Source organism: Culex pipiens, chromosome 3 (assembly GCF_016801865.2).
Source record: "Culex pipiens pallens isolate TS chromosome 3, TS_CPP_V2, whole genome shotgun sequence".
In the NCBI taxonomy this organism is placed as follows: domain Eukaryota; kingdom Metazoa; phylum Arthropoda; class Insecta; order Diptera; family Culicidae; genus Culex; species Culex pipiens.
Window position 1 is genome coordinate 9,124,313 of NC_068939.1, and position 12,911 is coordinate 9,137,223.

A 12,911-nucleotide genomic window follows, 5' to 3' on the forward strand; every position below is an offset into this window, starting at 1 on the left:
GAACTAATAAAATGTATGTAGATTATTGTATGGGGAACAACTTTTCAGAACATCACAGGTTGATCCGAGTTAATCTGGCTTAATTATAAGTGGTTTAAGCTATGGTGTCGTAATTGTTTTTTGTAAAGGGCCAACACCGCATTTTTTTCTAATTTTCATCTAGGCGCTCACTACGATTTGTTTTTCATAGCTTGACAACTTTTATGTTGTTGCTGTCAAAAAAAAATTCAACTGGAAATGGAAAGGTCTTTTTTCATGTCATCCGTACAATTTGACCAGATTTTCTCGTTTTAGGTTCCGCAGTGTCCAGCGAGAAGTGGAAATTTTAGTCTTACTCCAGTTTGTGCAACGATCCAATCCAAAAAAATAGCCCAACGTCTCCGGAGTTCTAAATGCCGATGTGTCGTTGATGGTCAAACACACCAAGGGCCAAAACCACATCTCGTTCAAACGGAATCATCATCATCAAGAACTAAGATGTGGAATGTAAAGCAGCTCAATTCAGTTTAAAGATTGTTAGCAAAAATGTTGAACCGAGTGTTGATTTTAGTTTAGCTTAGCTTGGTAAAAATTTGAACCGAGTGTTGATTTTGAACATTAAATTTATTCCAAATCCTGCTATCTATCGCATTTGTGACTAAAAACTTGCGCGGCCTCATAGTTACATGCTACCAGCCAAGGGCATCAAAGCATACAACTCAGTGAGGGTTGTGGGAGGTCCGAATGACTCCCAATTTCTCTCAAGGGTCGACATGCTTCCTCTTCTACCTGATCTCGTATTCTTTCCCACTATATTCCACTTCCTTAGGGGTTACCTCCTACCTCAACCTGATTCTTTCCGGATACCGTGGGTGGATCTTCTGCTGATGTGAGGCCCCTCAGCTTCACCTGCCGCTGCTCTGCTTCCGGATCTCCGGAACCGACCTCCTGCCGTTTCGTTCTGCTGCTTGCTGGCATGGGGGTGGACGTCGAACTCGCCAGCGTCCCGGCGTCGTTGTGGTTGCTGCTGCAGTCTTCGGTGTCCCCTTCGTGTGCTTCTCCCTCGCGCCCACCAGTATGGTGACGGACTCGAGCCTCCACGTTACTGAAGTTCCGTGGGAATTGCCTGGTTTCTGGCGCTAGGTTTGAGTCGTGGGACAGGTCTTCCGGAACCAGATGGTTCTCTGTGTGGTTTGTTGTTCGGGGGGTTCCAAAATGGAGGACGCAGAAGATCTAGCGATGTCGGCTAGTCGCTGCTCGTCTATACCGCAATTGACGACGGTAGACGGTAACGCTCGCGATCACGGATGTTGGGTGGAACCACGACCGAACCGGGGGATGTTCCGTAGCGAAGCTACGCGAACTTTAGTCCTAGACTGACGGGTTCTGTGGATGAGATGAAGGGGGGGGGGGGTGGGGGGGGGGGAGTGTAATGGCGGTCCTCTCTGGTCTGGTCACTCGCGGCACTTATCAGGGTTGTTGGAGGGTTCGCGGGGAATTACCTAAAGTTCTTGGAGTCTCCCAGTCTCCTCTGTCCTCCGTGAAGTCCTTTGACCGCTTCCTGGCACTGGCACTTCACAACACTCCGTCGAGCTGTAGTCGAAGCTACGACGGCTTTCGCGACTTGTGGCCTCATCCCGCCAACCTCTGATCCAGCGAATCCTGGAAAACCCGCCATCATCATCAGTTTCGCCACCCCCAATGGCTGCCCATTCGTTGATCCTCGGTCCTCTGGTGGTGTCTCACTATCCACGAACACACGCACTCCCCTGCCTCTGTGTCACCGAAATTCTCCCACAACACACCCACTGGTTACACATTCGAGAACCATCTTTAGAATTATATAATCACATGAAATTAGGCATTTTAACATTCTCTTCATAGTATTTCCTAGTATGTGGTATGGCGATTGTCCACGCTCCACATACAAAAGTTTTTGTTATATGGGCAATTGTTCACGAGGAGGGGGGAGTGTGAACGATTGATGAAGAAAATACAAATTTTCTATAATTTGTGGGTGATATCTATTGAAGGCAAACGGGAAATTTTATCCGATTCATTAATCACAGTCCGCACACATAAAACAGGTTGGTTACTTTTAACTAAGGCGATATATTGGGGATTAATAAATGCCTGTGCAGAATAATTATAAATATTGTAGAAGGTTTCTAAAAATCGATAATAATTGCTTAAACGTACGTTTCTGTTCTCTATTGCGACTTCTTGGCCTTTCGCTGAAGACTCTCGCAGTAATAATCAAAGAACTATTGAATAATTGGTAATTATTAAGATGAAACAAAAATATTCCTACAAATTCTTACTACATTATTTATTTCAAGAGGCTGTACTAGTTGTACATGAATAAGGGTTGTTTCGTCTGGCGAAACCTAAATTAGATATAATAACTTGTAAAATCAACTAATTATGAATTCTTAGATTTTACTGTTTGATGCCATTATTGAAATATCTCAGAAATATTGAACTAATTAAAACTACTGTTTGTGCAGCGAAGAGTTGCGTATGGTTCCTGCTGCTTTTTAAAAACTTTGATAGATAACTTGCAAGTTTGACACTTAGGTCTACCAAGATGCGACGATGTCGTAGGGCCTGGTCAAGTGGCGCGTCAAGTGCTTTGGCACGTAACATAATCATTTGAATCCCATGCTTCAAACCACAATAATACCATTAGGAAAGGTTTGGCACACTTAATTATCACGTTTCGCTGGCGTTTAATTCCTCTCTGGATCATACAATTATTTACTCCTCTACTTCTGCATATCACGGAGACAAAGTTAAAGTTAATTCGAATTTTATTTTGCCAGATTTTTCAACAAAATTTCTTTAATGCTTCAATAAGATGTAATTCGAAAACCAGGCAAGTCGGGCTGGGTAATAAAATTCCATGCCAGAGCTCCTTCATTTGCGATCTCTAAGTAGGAATTCTATTGTTGCCATTCCGTTCCTCATGGTCATCGGCATTTTGAACTCCGGGGACGCCGGATTTTTTTATTTGACTGTAATTTCCACTTCTCGCTGGACACTGCGGAACCTAAAACGAGAAAATCTGGTCAAATTGTACGGATGACATGAAAAAAGACCTTTCCATTTCCAGTTGAATTTTTTTTTGACAGCAACAACATAAAAGTTGTCAAGCTATGAAAAACAAATCGTAGTGAGCGCCTAGATGAAAATTAGAAAAAAAAAATGCGGTGTTGGCCCTTTACAAAAAACAATTACGACACCATAGCTTAAACCACTTATAATTAAGCCAGATTAACTCGGATCAACCTGTGATGTTCTGAAAAGTTGTTCCCCATACAATAATCTACATACATTTTATTAGTTCCAATTACTTAAATGGGTAACTGATTGTTGAGGCAGTAAAAACTAAAAAAAGATTTTTTCCCGTAGTAAAACGTTGAAAATCCCATGCAAACTTAAATGTCCCAGAGCTGTGGCCAAACCTGAACCAAATTGGCTGAAAATTTCAGGAGAGCTTTAGTGGGCATAGAACAATGATTTAATCAACAATGCAACGGTCTTTGACCACTTTTTGCATTTCCAAGGGGGCCTGAACCACACTAGGGCCCAGTTTAGAGGTTTCAACATCAACGATGTGCGGCTGGACCACCCTCCCAAAAAAAAAAAAATTCTCAAATTCAAATTCAAAAAAAAAAAAAAACTATCAAATTCTTTAATTCTTAAATTCTTAAATTCTTAAATTCTTAAATTTTTAAATTCTTATATTCTTAAATTCTTAAATTCTTAAATTCTTAAATTCTTAAATTCTTAAATTCTTAAATTCTTAAATTCTTAAATTCTTAAATTCTTAAATTCTTAAATTCTTAAATTCTTAAATTCTTAAATTCTTAAATTCTTAAATTCTTAAATTCTTAAATTCTTAAATTCTTAAATTCTTAAATTCTTAAATTCTTAAATTCTTAAATTCTTAAATTCTTAAATTCTTAAATTCTTAAATTCTTAAATTCTTAAATTCTTAAATTCTTAAATTAATAAATTATTAAATTCTTAAATTCTTAAATTCTTAAATTCTTAAATTCTTAAATTCTTAAATTCTTAAGATCTTAAATTCTTAAACTCTTAAATTCTCAAACTCTGGACCTTTAAAAAAAGAGCTGCCGAATACTTAAATTATGGACCTTAACACCTAAACTCCCAAGCTCGAGAAAAAGGGGGAATTTCCATACAAATTCCCCCTTTTTCTCGAGCTTGGGAGTTTACGTGTTAAAAATGAAAACTACAGAACTCTTCAATTCTAAAATGCTACAATTACAGATTACAGAACAACTGATAACTTTGGAGAATTTTTAAAGTCATATTTTAGGTTAGAGAAATTTCGAGAAGAAAATAATACAAATGTCGTGTTTTGATTTTTCTGAATGACACTTTAGCGAGGATCATCGAGTACGAACTGTAGTATATTATCAAATCCTTAGATCTATGAATTTTCAAGTTTTTTGATTTTTTCAATTTATTGATTTTTTCGATTTATTGATGTTTTCTTCAATTTATTGATTTTTAAATTTTCTTTTTAAATTTTATTTATTTGTGTGTTAAAATTTCAAAATATTTCAATTTCTTTTTTTGTCAAATTTATTGTTATGGCTTTTTCCTCTGGTTTCCTTCATCCTAGCAAAAAGAATTCTGTCCATATAATTTTCGGCGTTTCAACATTCTGCGTTCTAAGATTCGGCCTAATGAGGCTATTCTGGATTTAAAATTGTATTTATTGAATACAACATAATTTTTACGTTAGTGATTTTTGCGTTCCTTTCGACGGAGCCCTGGGAGAACTGCTGCTCAATTCTAATGAAGATGATTAAAATAATTAATATCTAGCAAAATTGCTTTTATTTAATAACAATCTTGTAGAACCCTAGTACCAACATAAATCAAGTATTTCTTTCAACAAGAACAGTAAACAAGACCATTTATTTTAAAAAAAATCAACCTTTACACCTTTATTATTTACAACCCGCACGACCACGTGCCACTTTTTCCCTCATCCCATAAAATAATGGTTATTATCACACGATGCATTTTACACATCAACAACGTGCCCCCGCAGCAAATGGGTCGTGTCCGCCGGAGCACGACCGAGCCCCGTCAGCACCCTCAGGTAGCATCCGACTAGCCAGAATTGGAAGGAACTTTTCCTGAAAACAAAAACACACATTTAGTTCGAGAGTTCAAGCATAGTTTTTGCTGCTACAACTTACCACAAATAATACTCGAACCGTACCCGCCGGAACATGGCGTTCACGTACATCCCGAAGCTGCGGTTGGTTTGCCTCAGTGCAGCGATTGCACATCTGGCCATCACTTTGGCCCGATCCACCGGATCTCCGTGGTCCCACGCGATGGATCGGATCGTATTTAAATTCCTAGGAAATTTTAGAAGCTCTAGTTTTTGAAATTTTGCCAGATGTCCTTCACTCACCTCAGCACAAAGATTATGTTCCGAGGCATGCTCTTCAGCGTTGTCATGACCTTGTCAAAGTGGTCCTTTGCTTGGGCGGACATGTACGCCAGATCCTCGTCCGTCAGTCGAGTGGACATTTTAGAACCACTCACTTCCAGCGGTCGCTGCAGCAGAATCTCGGCGAACGTTTTGTAGTCCTCGACGTTCAGTGCTTTGGCGTATTTTTTCATGTCCGCGTGATCTTTCAGGACAATCGCTTCCCAGAAGCGGGACAGATTGTTGCGGACTTCTAGGGACAGCTTACCATATAAGCCGTGATCGAGCAGGACTAGCTGAAGTCGTCCCGAGGTGGGATGTTTGCGCACGAAGATGTTGCCCGGGTGAGGATCGGCGTGGACGAAACCGGTGCGGAAGATTTGCTCGGCAAAAGCTTGAAAGAGGCGGGTGTCCAGATGAGCCAGGTTGGCCTTCAGTCTTTTTAAACCTTCGTGGTCGCTTATCTTGCAGCCATCGATAAACTCTGTGGTCAGTATACGCTCTTTGGTGTACTTCCAGATAACTTTCGGAACATAAATATGATCATGGTTTTTCAAGTCTTCGGCGCAACGTTCCGAGTTCTTTCCCTCGTTGATAAAGTCTAGCTCTTCTCGAAGTGTGTTCTGTAAATCTCTAGCAATCCATCCAAAATTGTAGTTCTTATGCATGAGACCTACTAAATCTTGCAGAAAGATTATGGTTCTCAAATCTCCGTCGAATCGCTTTCGTAAATCTGCGTACTGAACTTTGATCGCTACTTTATGTCCTTCCTTGGTCACCCCTCGGAACACCTGAGCCAAACTAGCAGCCGCAATGGGTTCATAGTCGAACTGGTCGAACATGTCCTCCGGAGCCAGCCCAAAGTCCTGCTCAAACAATCTCTTGACTTCGCCAGATTTTCTAGTCAGGCATTTGTCCTCCAACTTTCTCATCGTTTGGATATATTCCTTGGGAATAATGTGACTAAACGTAGCCACTCCCTGGCCCAGCTTGATATAAAGCCCTCCATTGGCCAAACAACCCCGCAGAATCTTCTCCGCCGATCTCAAGTGCAATTCCGACATAATATACGAATAATCCGGATCGTCCTCCTTTAGCCTCCACATCGTCCAACCGTAATCCACCGAAATGCTAATGCCGATTCCCAGCGAACGCACAAACCGCTGCACACTGTCCACATTCTCGAAATCATGCCTTACCCAGTCATATCCGACCGTTCCGAGCAGCAATCCTCCACTCGTCCCAAAGAACAGCCTCGCCGGCGTCCATGTCCTTCGCTCAGTAGGCCTAGCTGCAGTTTTAAATTGACACCTCCCGTGCGAAACGCTCCGTCGAAGCCCTCTCCCGAACAATCCGAACCGATACATTCCCAAATTCACGTAATATCACAAATCCGTAACATTACCGGTGAAGTCGCTCTTTTGTTTACATTCCCAAAAATGTCAATCCATCGAAGTGCCCGAAAAAACTTCCACGTTATGGTGAGATGCTAGCCGTTTGTTTGCACACTGAGAAATAATCAACCTTAATGTTCAACTCAGTGGCATCACGGAAGCCTCCGGCACAAAATCCTCTTTTACCTGCACCCCTTCCTGCAAGATTTGGTCTACATTTGGAGCGATGTTTGGAGCGTTAACCTGCTGGCGGCGCCACTTCCGGCCGTCGTCAAACTGTCGCTGAGTGTGCTGATCCTGTGCGTCATGCTGCTGCCGTTGGTGTACTGCGTGGTTGGGACGGCGATGTACTTGGGCTTTTTGCAGTATCAAATTGAGAGGTAGAATTTATTGTTCTCGAAGTCCGCTTTGATATTTTGATTTTATATTTTGCAGTTTGTATCCTGGCATCATTTCCAAGCAATTTAAAGTTTACCATTGGTTTGGTGACATTTTCCAGCAGTTTAACTACTCTGAAGAGACGGTGAAACAATGGAAGAGACAGTTTTATCAGGGATTGCTCTTTGTCGTGGGGACCATCGATTATTTTAGAGTTATTTTGGAACTGATCTGACATCTACATTGAATATACCTATATTGCTAGGACACTTAAAAAACTAAAGTTTCGTTAATTTCTGAACCAACCTTTGCACCAAAGTCTTAGGTGATCAATTGCATTCGAAAGACGCTTGGATACTCGGGCTCGGGATTTGATCCTGAGATTTTTCACAGAAAATATAGGTCCAAAATGTAAATGAGCAAAATATATACTGAATAGTCCGTCCTGCTCACGTCAGTTGGAAGTACTAGCCTACGAAAAGTTGAGAATCGACGCCACAAAGATTTGATAGCCTGGGATCAAGATGACAGCTCTAACACCAACTGTGTGGTGCGTTTTTTTGTGGGCCCGTGGGTTCAAGTTGGCGGCTTTTTATTTTTATCTAGACATTCATTTACAAATATCGTATTATTTTTTTACGGTTTTCACCATATTTTATTCAGAATGACAAAATATGCGCTCTGCACTCACTATTATGAGAAAAAAAACTTACTAAATCCACCTATGTGGTTGGTGCCTTCCTCACTCCTTACTAAAAGATTCTCATAGATCTTTACAATTCAATACTCGTTGAAAAAGTCTTAGGATTACCTAACAAACAATCCGGCTTTAAAAAAGTACATAAATATCACTTATGTGGTCATCACTTGAGACAGGGTTGCTAGATCATCAATGTTTTGGACTAATTGGAAATGTCTTTCAATTATCTATCCAACGATGGGTCGGATGACGGATCCGGACATAGTTTACATACAAGTAATTGTCGCCATCTGTTAAAGGATAGCGTAAAAATGGTAGTGCGAGATTTAAACACTGTTCCGTTGAGGATTCGATGTGAGCCATCTTGTTGTTTTACAATCTTTGCTTACACCCCTGTCTGCCTGCACTGCTCACATCCCCTACCTGTCACTGACAGCTCGCTCCCGCTGGGCCTGCTGGTTTGTATTCCAATTTTATTTTAGCAAAAACCAGCAGAAGCAGCGGAACAACCCGTATTATCCGTTCAAGTAGGGCCGGAAATCCCTAGAAAATCTTTCTTTACTGTTTGCCGACGATTCCCTGACCGGAACCGGATGGAGTTGTGAACCCAGCAGTAGTGACCCCGCCGGGAAAGTGGATTGTTTGCGTCGTGCGGAAACCCAAAGTCGTCGTCGCGGGTGAGAAAAAAAAAGTTGTGAATCTCGCGTGAGTGTCGTAATTTTCCCGTGATAGATTCTCCCAGTTCCGTGGGAAAGAGGTGGCCATTTGATAAGTGTTTTTATCTGAAACTTCCGCGTCACGTGAAACCGTTATCGAAGAAGGAACCAGCTGAGTTGGCAGAGGTAAGCAACGTAATTTTCGGTTCCGTATGTTTCCAATTTTTTGAATTCCGGAGGGGTGCAAGAGGAGGCAGGTCATAACAAATCGGATTCTGTGTGTGTGTGTCTCTCTCTGTCTCTCTTTGACCATTGTTGCGGTGAACAATTTTGCGATTGCTCAAGAATTTGCCTTCGGCCATTCTCCAGCACAAAAGAAGAACCTAAATCTGGTCCACGTCGAAAGTGGCCAACAACGCAGCAGCCAGCGAATTAAATCACGGCCCCGCTGCCGTCGCCGCCACCGCCACCGTCGTCTCCGGTCGTGGCCAAAGTATGGCATGCCATTATAGAGCAAGGTACCAGCACAACACGGCAAGAAGACACACAGAGGCCACAAGACACCGAGAAATAATTGAAGGGGGAAGAAAGAGGAGAAAAGAAAAAAAAAATACGATGAGCTAACTGTCTCGCAACAACAAGACGACGACTCTAGAAAGGTACAGCGTCGGACAGATGTTTCGAGCTAGGGTTCACCGAGCCGGTCCGTGATTCCGGATTAGCATTAGTTCAAATAAGAAAGCTTTCTTTATTTTTAAGCGTTATTAAAAGCTTACATTTTGTTAATTTTTTTTCTTAATTATAGATTTTTTTTGTTGCTTTTTTTTATTAAAATTTCTGTAGAAGGTATTCAATTTCTTTGTGAGGTATTCATAACGTACAAAGTTTTACTTGGACATCAGATCGCTTATGACTTGCATGCTTCAAAAGCTTTTTTTAAATATAACTGCGATTTGCAAAATTAATGCTTAATCTAAGGTTAAGATTTTTTGTTTTACCCTAAGCAAAGGGCAACGCGATTTCTTAATTTATCATGCTAATTCTTCAAGCCGAATGAGTACAGAAATTAACAGTGCGAGGAAAAAGCTACCGCACATCTGGCGCGCAGGGGAATCGAACCCCGCTCTTTCGCATACCGTGCGAGCGCGTACACCACTTCGCCAACGCGCCGTGCTTGCCGAGGCAATGCTTAATCTTTTTCACTTTCAAAAATCAAATCAAATTGTTCGCTCTTCAACGTTGTCATAGCGATCTCTATTGTATGAATTCTACTTGGCTCAAGGCGTTCGAAGGCTTGAATGGCGCGAGGTGATCTGAACTTCTTTTCCAACTCTCCTCCTCCCATTCTGGATTTCGAACTGATAACCTTTGGATGGAAAGTCTAACTGCCGACCGACGACTCTATCGAAGTAGCTTTGACCTTTAAAACTGCCAAATTATCCTTTAAAAATCAATGATATAAATTTTAAGTTCTATTAGAAAAGGTCCAAAAACAGAATTTCATTTTTTTTTTCATTCAAAAACACTAAAAAAAAGCAATAAACAATATTTGTTTATAGAACTTAAAAATAAACCCTTAAATGTAGGGATAGTGGGGCAAGAAAAACAATGACTAATGGAGGAAATATATGAAATATCTACATATTTAAGAAAATAATATTGTTGGTATGTTTTTTTTTTTATTATTATTATTTCGTCTGTGGTCTAAATTTAATCAAAACTAACAGTCTGAAATTACAACTATTTCAATGTAAACAAAAAAAAGGCATTGCTAAAAACAATCTAAAATTTATGAAATATTAAATAGCGTTTGCATAAATACCGAGTGGATCCGCTAATTTGAATTTTGCTAGATGTCAACTAATTCAAAATTCGGGGGCATCTGCCTAATTAAAAAAAAAAAAAAAAAAAAAACTTTGAAGGAATATAATTTTACCGCAAGTCAGATTTGGCCAAAACTTTCTTTTATAGGGAGATAAGTAGTAGTAGATTTTTTTTAATTTTATTAAAATTAAATTCGTACATTTCTTTGAAGTTTTTGGTCTTTCATACAAAAGCTTGACTTTTACAGTTTTTTTTTTCAACTTATAAATTTAAAAAGTCTAGAAATTCAAAATTTAAAAATTAAAGATTTAAAAATGATGGAATGCAAAAATTCGAAAAATCTTAAACTTAACTCTTTATAACTTAACCCCGCCTCAAAGGCGGCTTCGATCTAAAAATTCGTCAAAAAACATTTTTTGGATTTTGGATCTTCAAAAACATCTTCCAATTTAAAATTATTTTTTTTAATGGTTTGACTACATGTTTTATGTGACTTAGTCATTTTTTTTATATTTTTTTTTCGATGGTCAAGTTTTGATGTGTGTTTTCACTATCATTTCCTTTATTTTATATGAAAAATATGCCTATGGGCATTTTAACTACAATTTTAGTATTAATGGTATTATTCTATCGAAGAAAATGCAAAACAAGCAAAAAATTTAAAAGCGCCGGTGAAAAAAAATTTAAAATCGAAAAGGCAAAAAGTACTATCAGAAACATACATAAATTTAACAAGATAAATACAAATGGAACAAGCAAAACTGGAAATGAAACAAGAAAAACATTAAACAATAGAAGTAAAGTTTTACGAAGAACTAAAATTTAACTGCGCACCATGAGAAAAATAAAAAAAAATCGAAAAAAAATATTCGGCAGAGAAAAAATCACAAAAAAAAAAAAAGTTTAAATGTTTCAAAATTTTTGAATTTAGTTTTTTAATTCTTAAGTTCTTAAATGCCACAATTTTTGAAGTCATAGGTTAGAGATTTTGAAATTTTGAGAAGACAATTTAAATTTCGGAAATGACTATCGAATTTATAAATTTGATCAAATTTATCAAAATTTTGGATTTTGGTTTGTTTTTGAGCTAATTTTTTCAAATAAAATTTTATTTATTAGATTTGAAATATTTAATTTTCTCTTTTTTATTTATTTTTTATTTTGTTCAAAATTATTGTTTAAAAGTTCCTTTGGTTTGCTTCATTCAAAAAATTCGATCAAAATTTTCCATGCTATGTTTTTTTATTTCACGGTATTGACCGGATTTCACGACCAACGAAAAATTTAACAGATTACGCAGCTTCCGCGAAAAAAAGCCCTAGTTGTAATCTAGTAAATATTATTAAGTTAATAATTTTGAAAACCTCCCACAAAATGTTTTCTGACTTTTTCCAGTTAAGTAAAAAAGAATTATCATGAAAAGAAAAAAACATTTTTTTTTGCTCCAGAAACTGATCTTAAAACAAATAACATCAATATTTAAAAAAAAGTGCAGATGAGTGTGTGTAAGCATTAGCAGTATAACTAAGGCTACCAACTCTTGCTGAGCAAAAATCCGTACATTTTGCCGATATGACACCATGATATAAGAAAAACTGTCAAGGAATTATTTAGATAAATTTAAAATTTTGGGAATTAAAAATATAAAACTGTATCGTTTTTGCAGCTTACAAATTCCACTTTGTTATCAAAGTGCTTATGATTTTCACGTTCAAACATATTCACAAAATAAACCGTGATTTGCTGAATCAAATCCTCATCTTTTTTTGTTAAACCTTTAAAAGTTCACGGAATGTCAACCCGGGTAGACGGTAATAACAAAATTCATGCCATTTTAATAACAAATACTGTTAAAATAACAGAAAATGTTATGGAATTTTCTTGAAAAATCCATTTTTACATAAGGGTTTAATAACAGTTTTTGTTATCATAACAAAAATTGTCATTAGTCTGATATTGGTTGCAAGCCAAAACAACTTTGGAATAACATTTTTTGCTATGGAAGAATACCTTAAACTGTTATTGGGATGATCGGATTAGTTGTTAAAATAACAAAAAATAATAACAAAGATTTGTTCGAAGAATAACTAAAAATGTTATTAGTTTGTTATTACAATAACAATCCAATAACAAAAAAATCATAACGACGAATAACAAATCTTGTTATAAATAACATAAAATGTTATTGGCCTAGTATTTTCAAATATCAAAAAATGTTATTCCCAAGTTATTTCCGTCTGCTCGGGAAGTTGCTTTTTACGAATAATATCAGTCTCAATGTTTTCGCGAAAATGTTTCTTGTTTTTTTTTTATTGAAAAGGTCCAATAAACATGTGCAACACAATAGCTTACAGGACCGTTAAAAAACTTTACATTTGCTAATTTGCTTTATAAAGCCTTTGGATCTTTTATTGAATAAACACGTTTTGGAAAGAACAATAGTTGATAATCCACTTTGAAATAAGGAATTTTTGGAAAACTATCCAAGTCCAAAATCGATC

The 12,911-nt window shown here is 37.8% G+C and overlaps 2 protein-coding genes across 3 annotated transcripts in view; one reads left to right on the forward strand and one right to left on the reverse strand.

Moving 5' to 3' along the window:
• The window catches only part of LOC120426727 (mediator of RNA polymerase II transcription subunit 23), a 34,395-nt gene that overhangs the window by 21,050 nt on the left and 434 nt on the right, over positions 1–12,911 (forward strand). The gene's annotated exons all lie outside the window — the stretch shown is intronic.
• On the reverse strand, positions 4,947–7,160 carry LOC120426733 (uncharacterized aarF domain-containing protein kinase 5). Of its 2 annotated transcripts, XM_039591519.2 has the most exons (4): positions 7,096–7,160; positions 5,441–6,745; positions 5,220–5,384; positions 4,947–5,156 (listed from the first exon to the last, which is right to left on the reverse strand). In XM_039591519.2, the coding sequence occupies exons 1-4, from the start codon at positions 7,158–7,160 to the stop codon at positions 5,042–5,044; spliced, it is 1,650 nt and encodes a 549-aa protein (XP_039447453.1). In that variant the 3' UTR covers positions 4,947–5,041. The 2 variants fall into 2 exon arrangements, with proteins under 2 accessions (XP_039447453.1, XP_039447445.1); XM_039591511.2 differs by having other exon boundaries at positions 5,441–7,135.

Bases quoted from the DNA above. Each gene is read 5' to 3' on its own strand.
- LOC120426733 (XM_039591511.2), bottom strand. From the start codon at position 6,825: ATGTATCGGTTCGGATTGTTCGGGAGAGGGCTTCGACGGAGCGTTTCG. The intron at 5,385-5,440 runs GTGAGTGAAGGA...AAAATTTCCTAG, and splicing joins AACATAATCTTTGTGCTGAG to GAATTTAAATACGATCCGAT. The intron at 5,157-5,219 runs GTAAGTTGTAGC...TTTTGTTTTCAG, and splicing joins CGGTTCGAGTATTATTTGTG to GAAAAGTTCCTTCCAATTCT.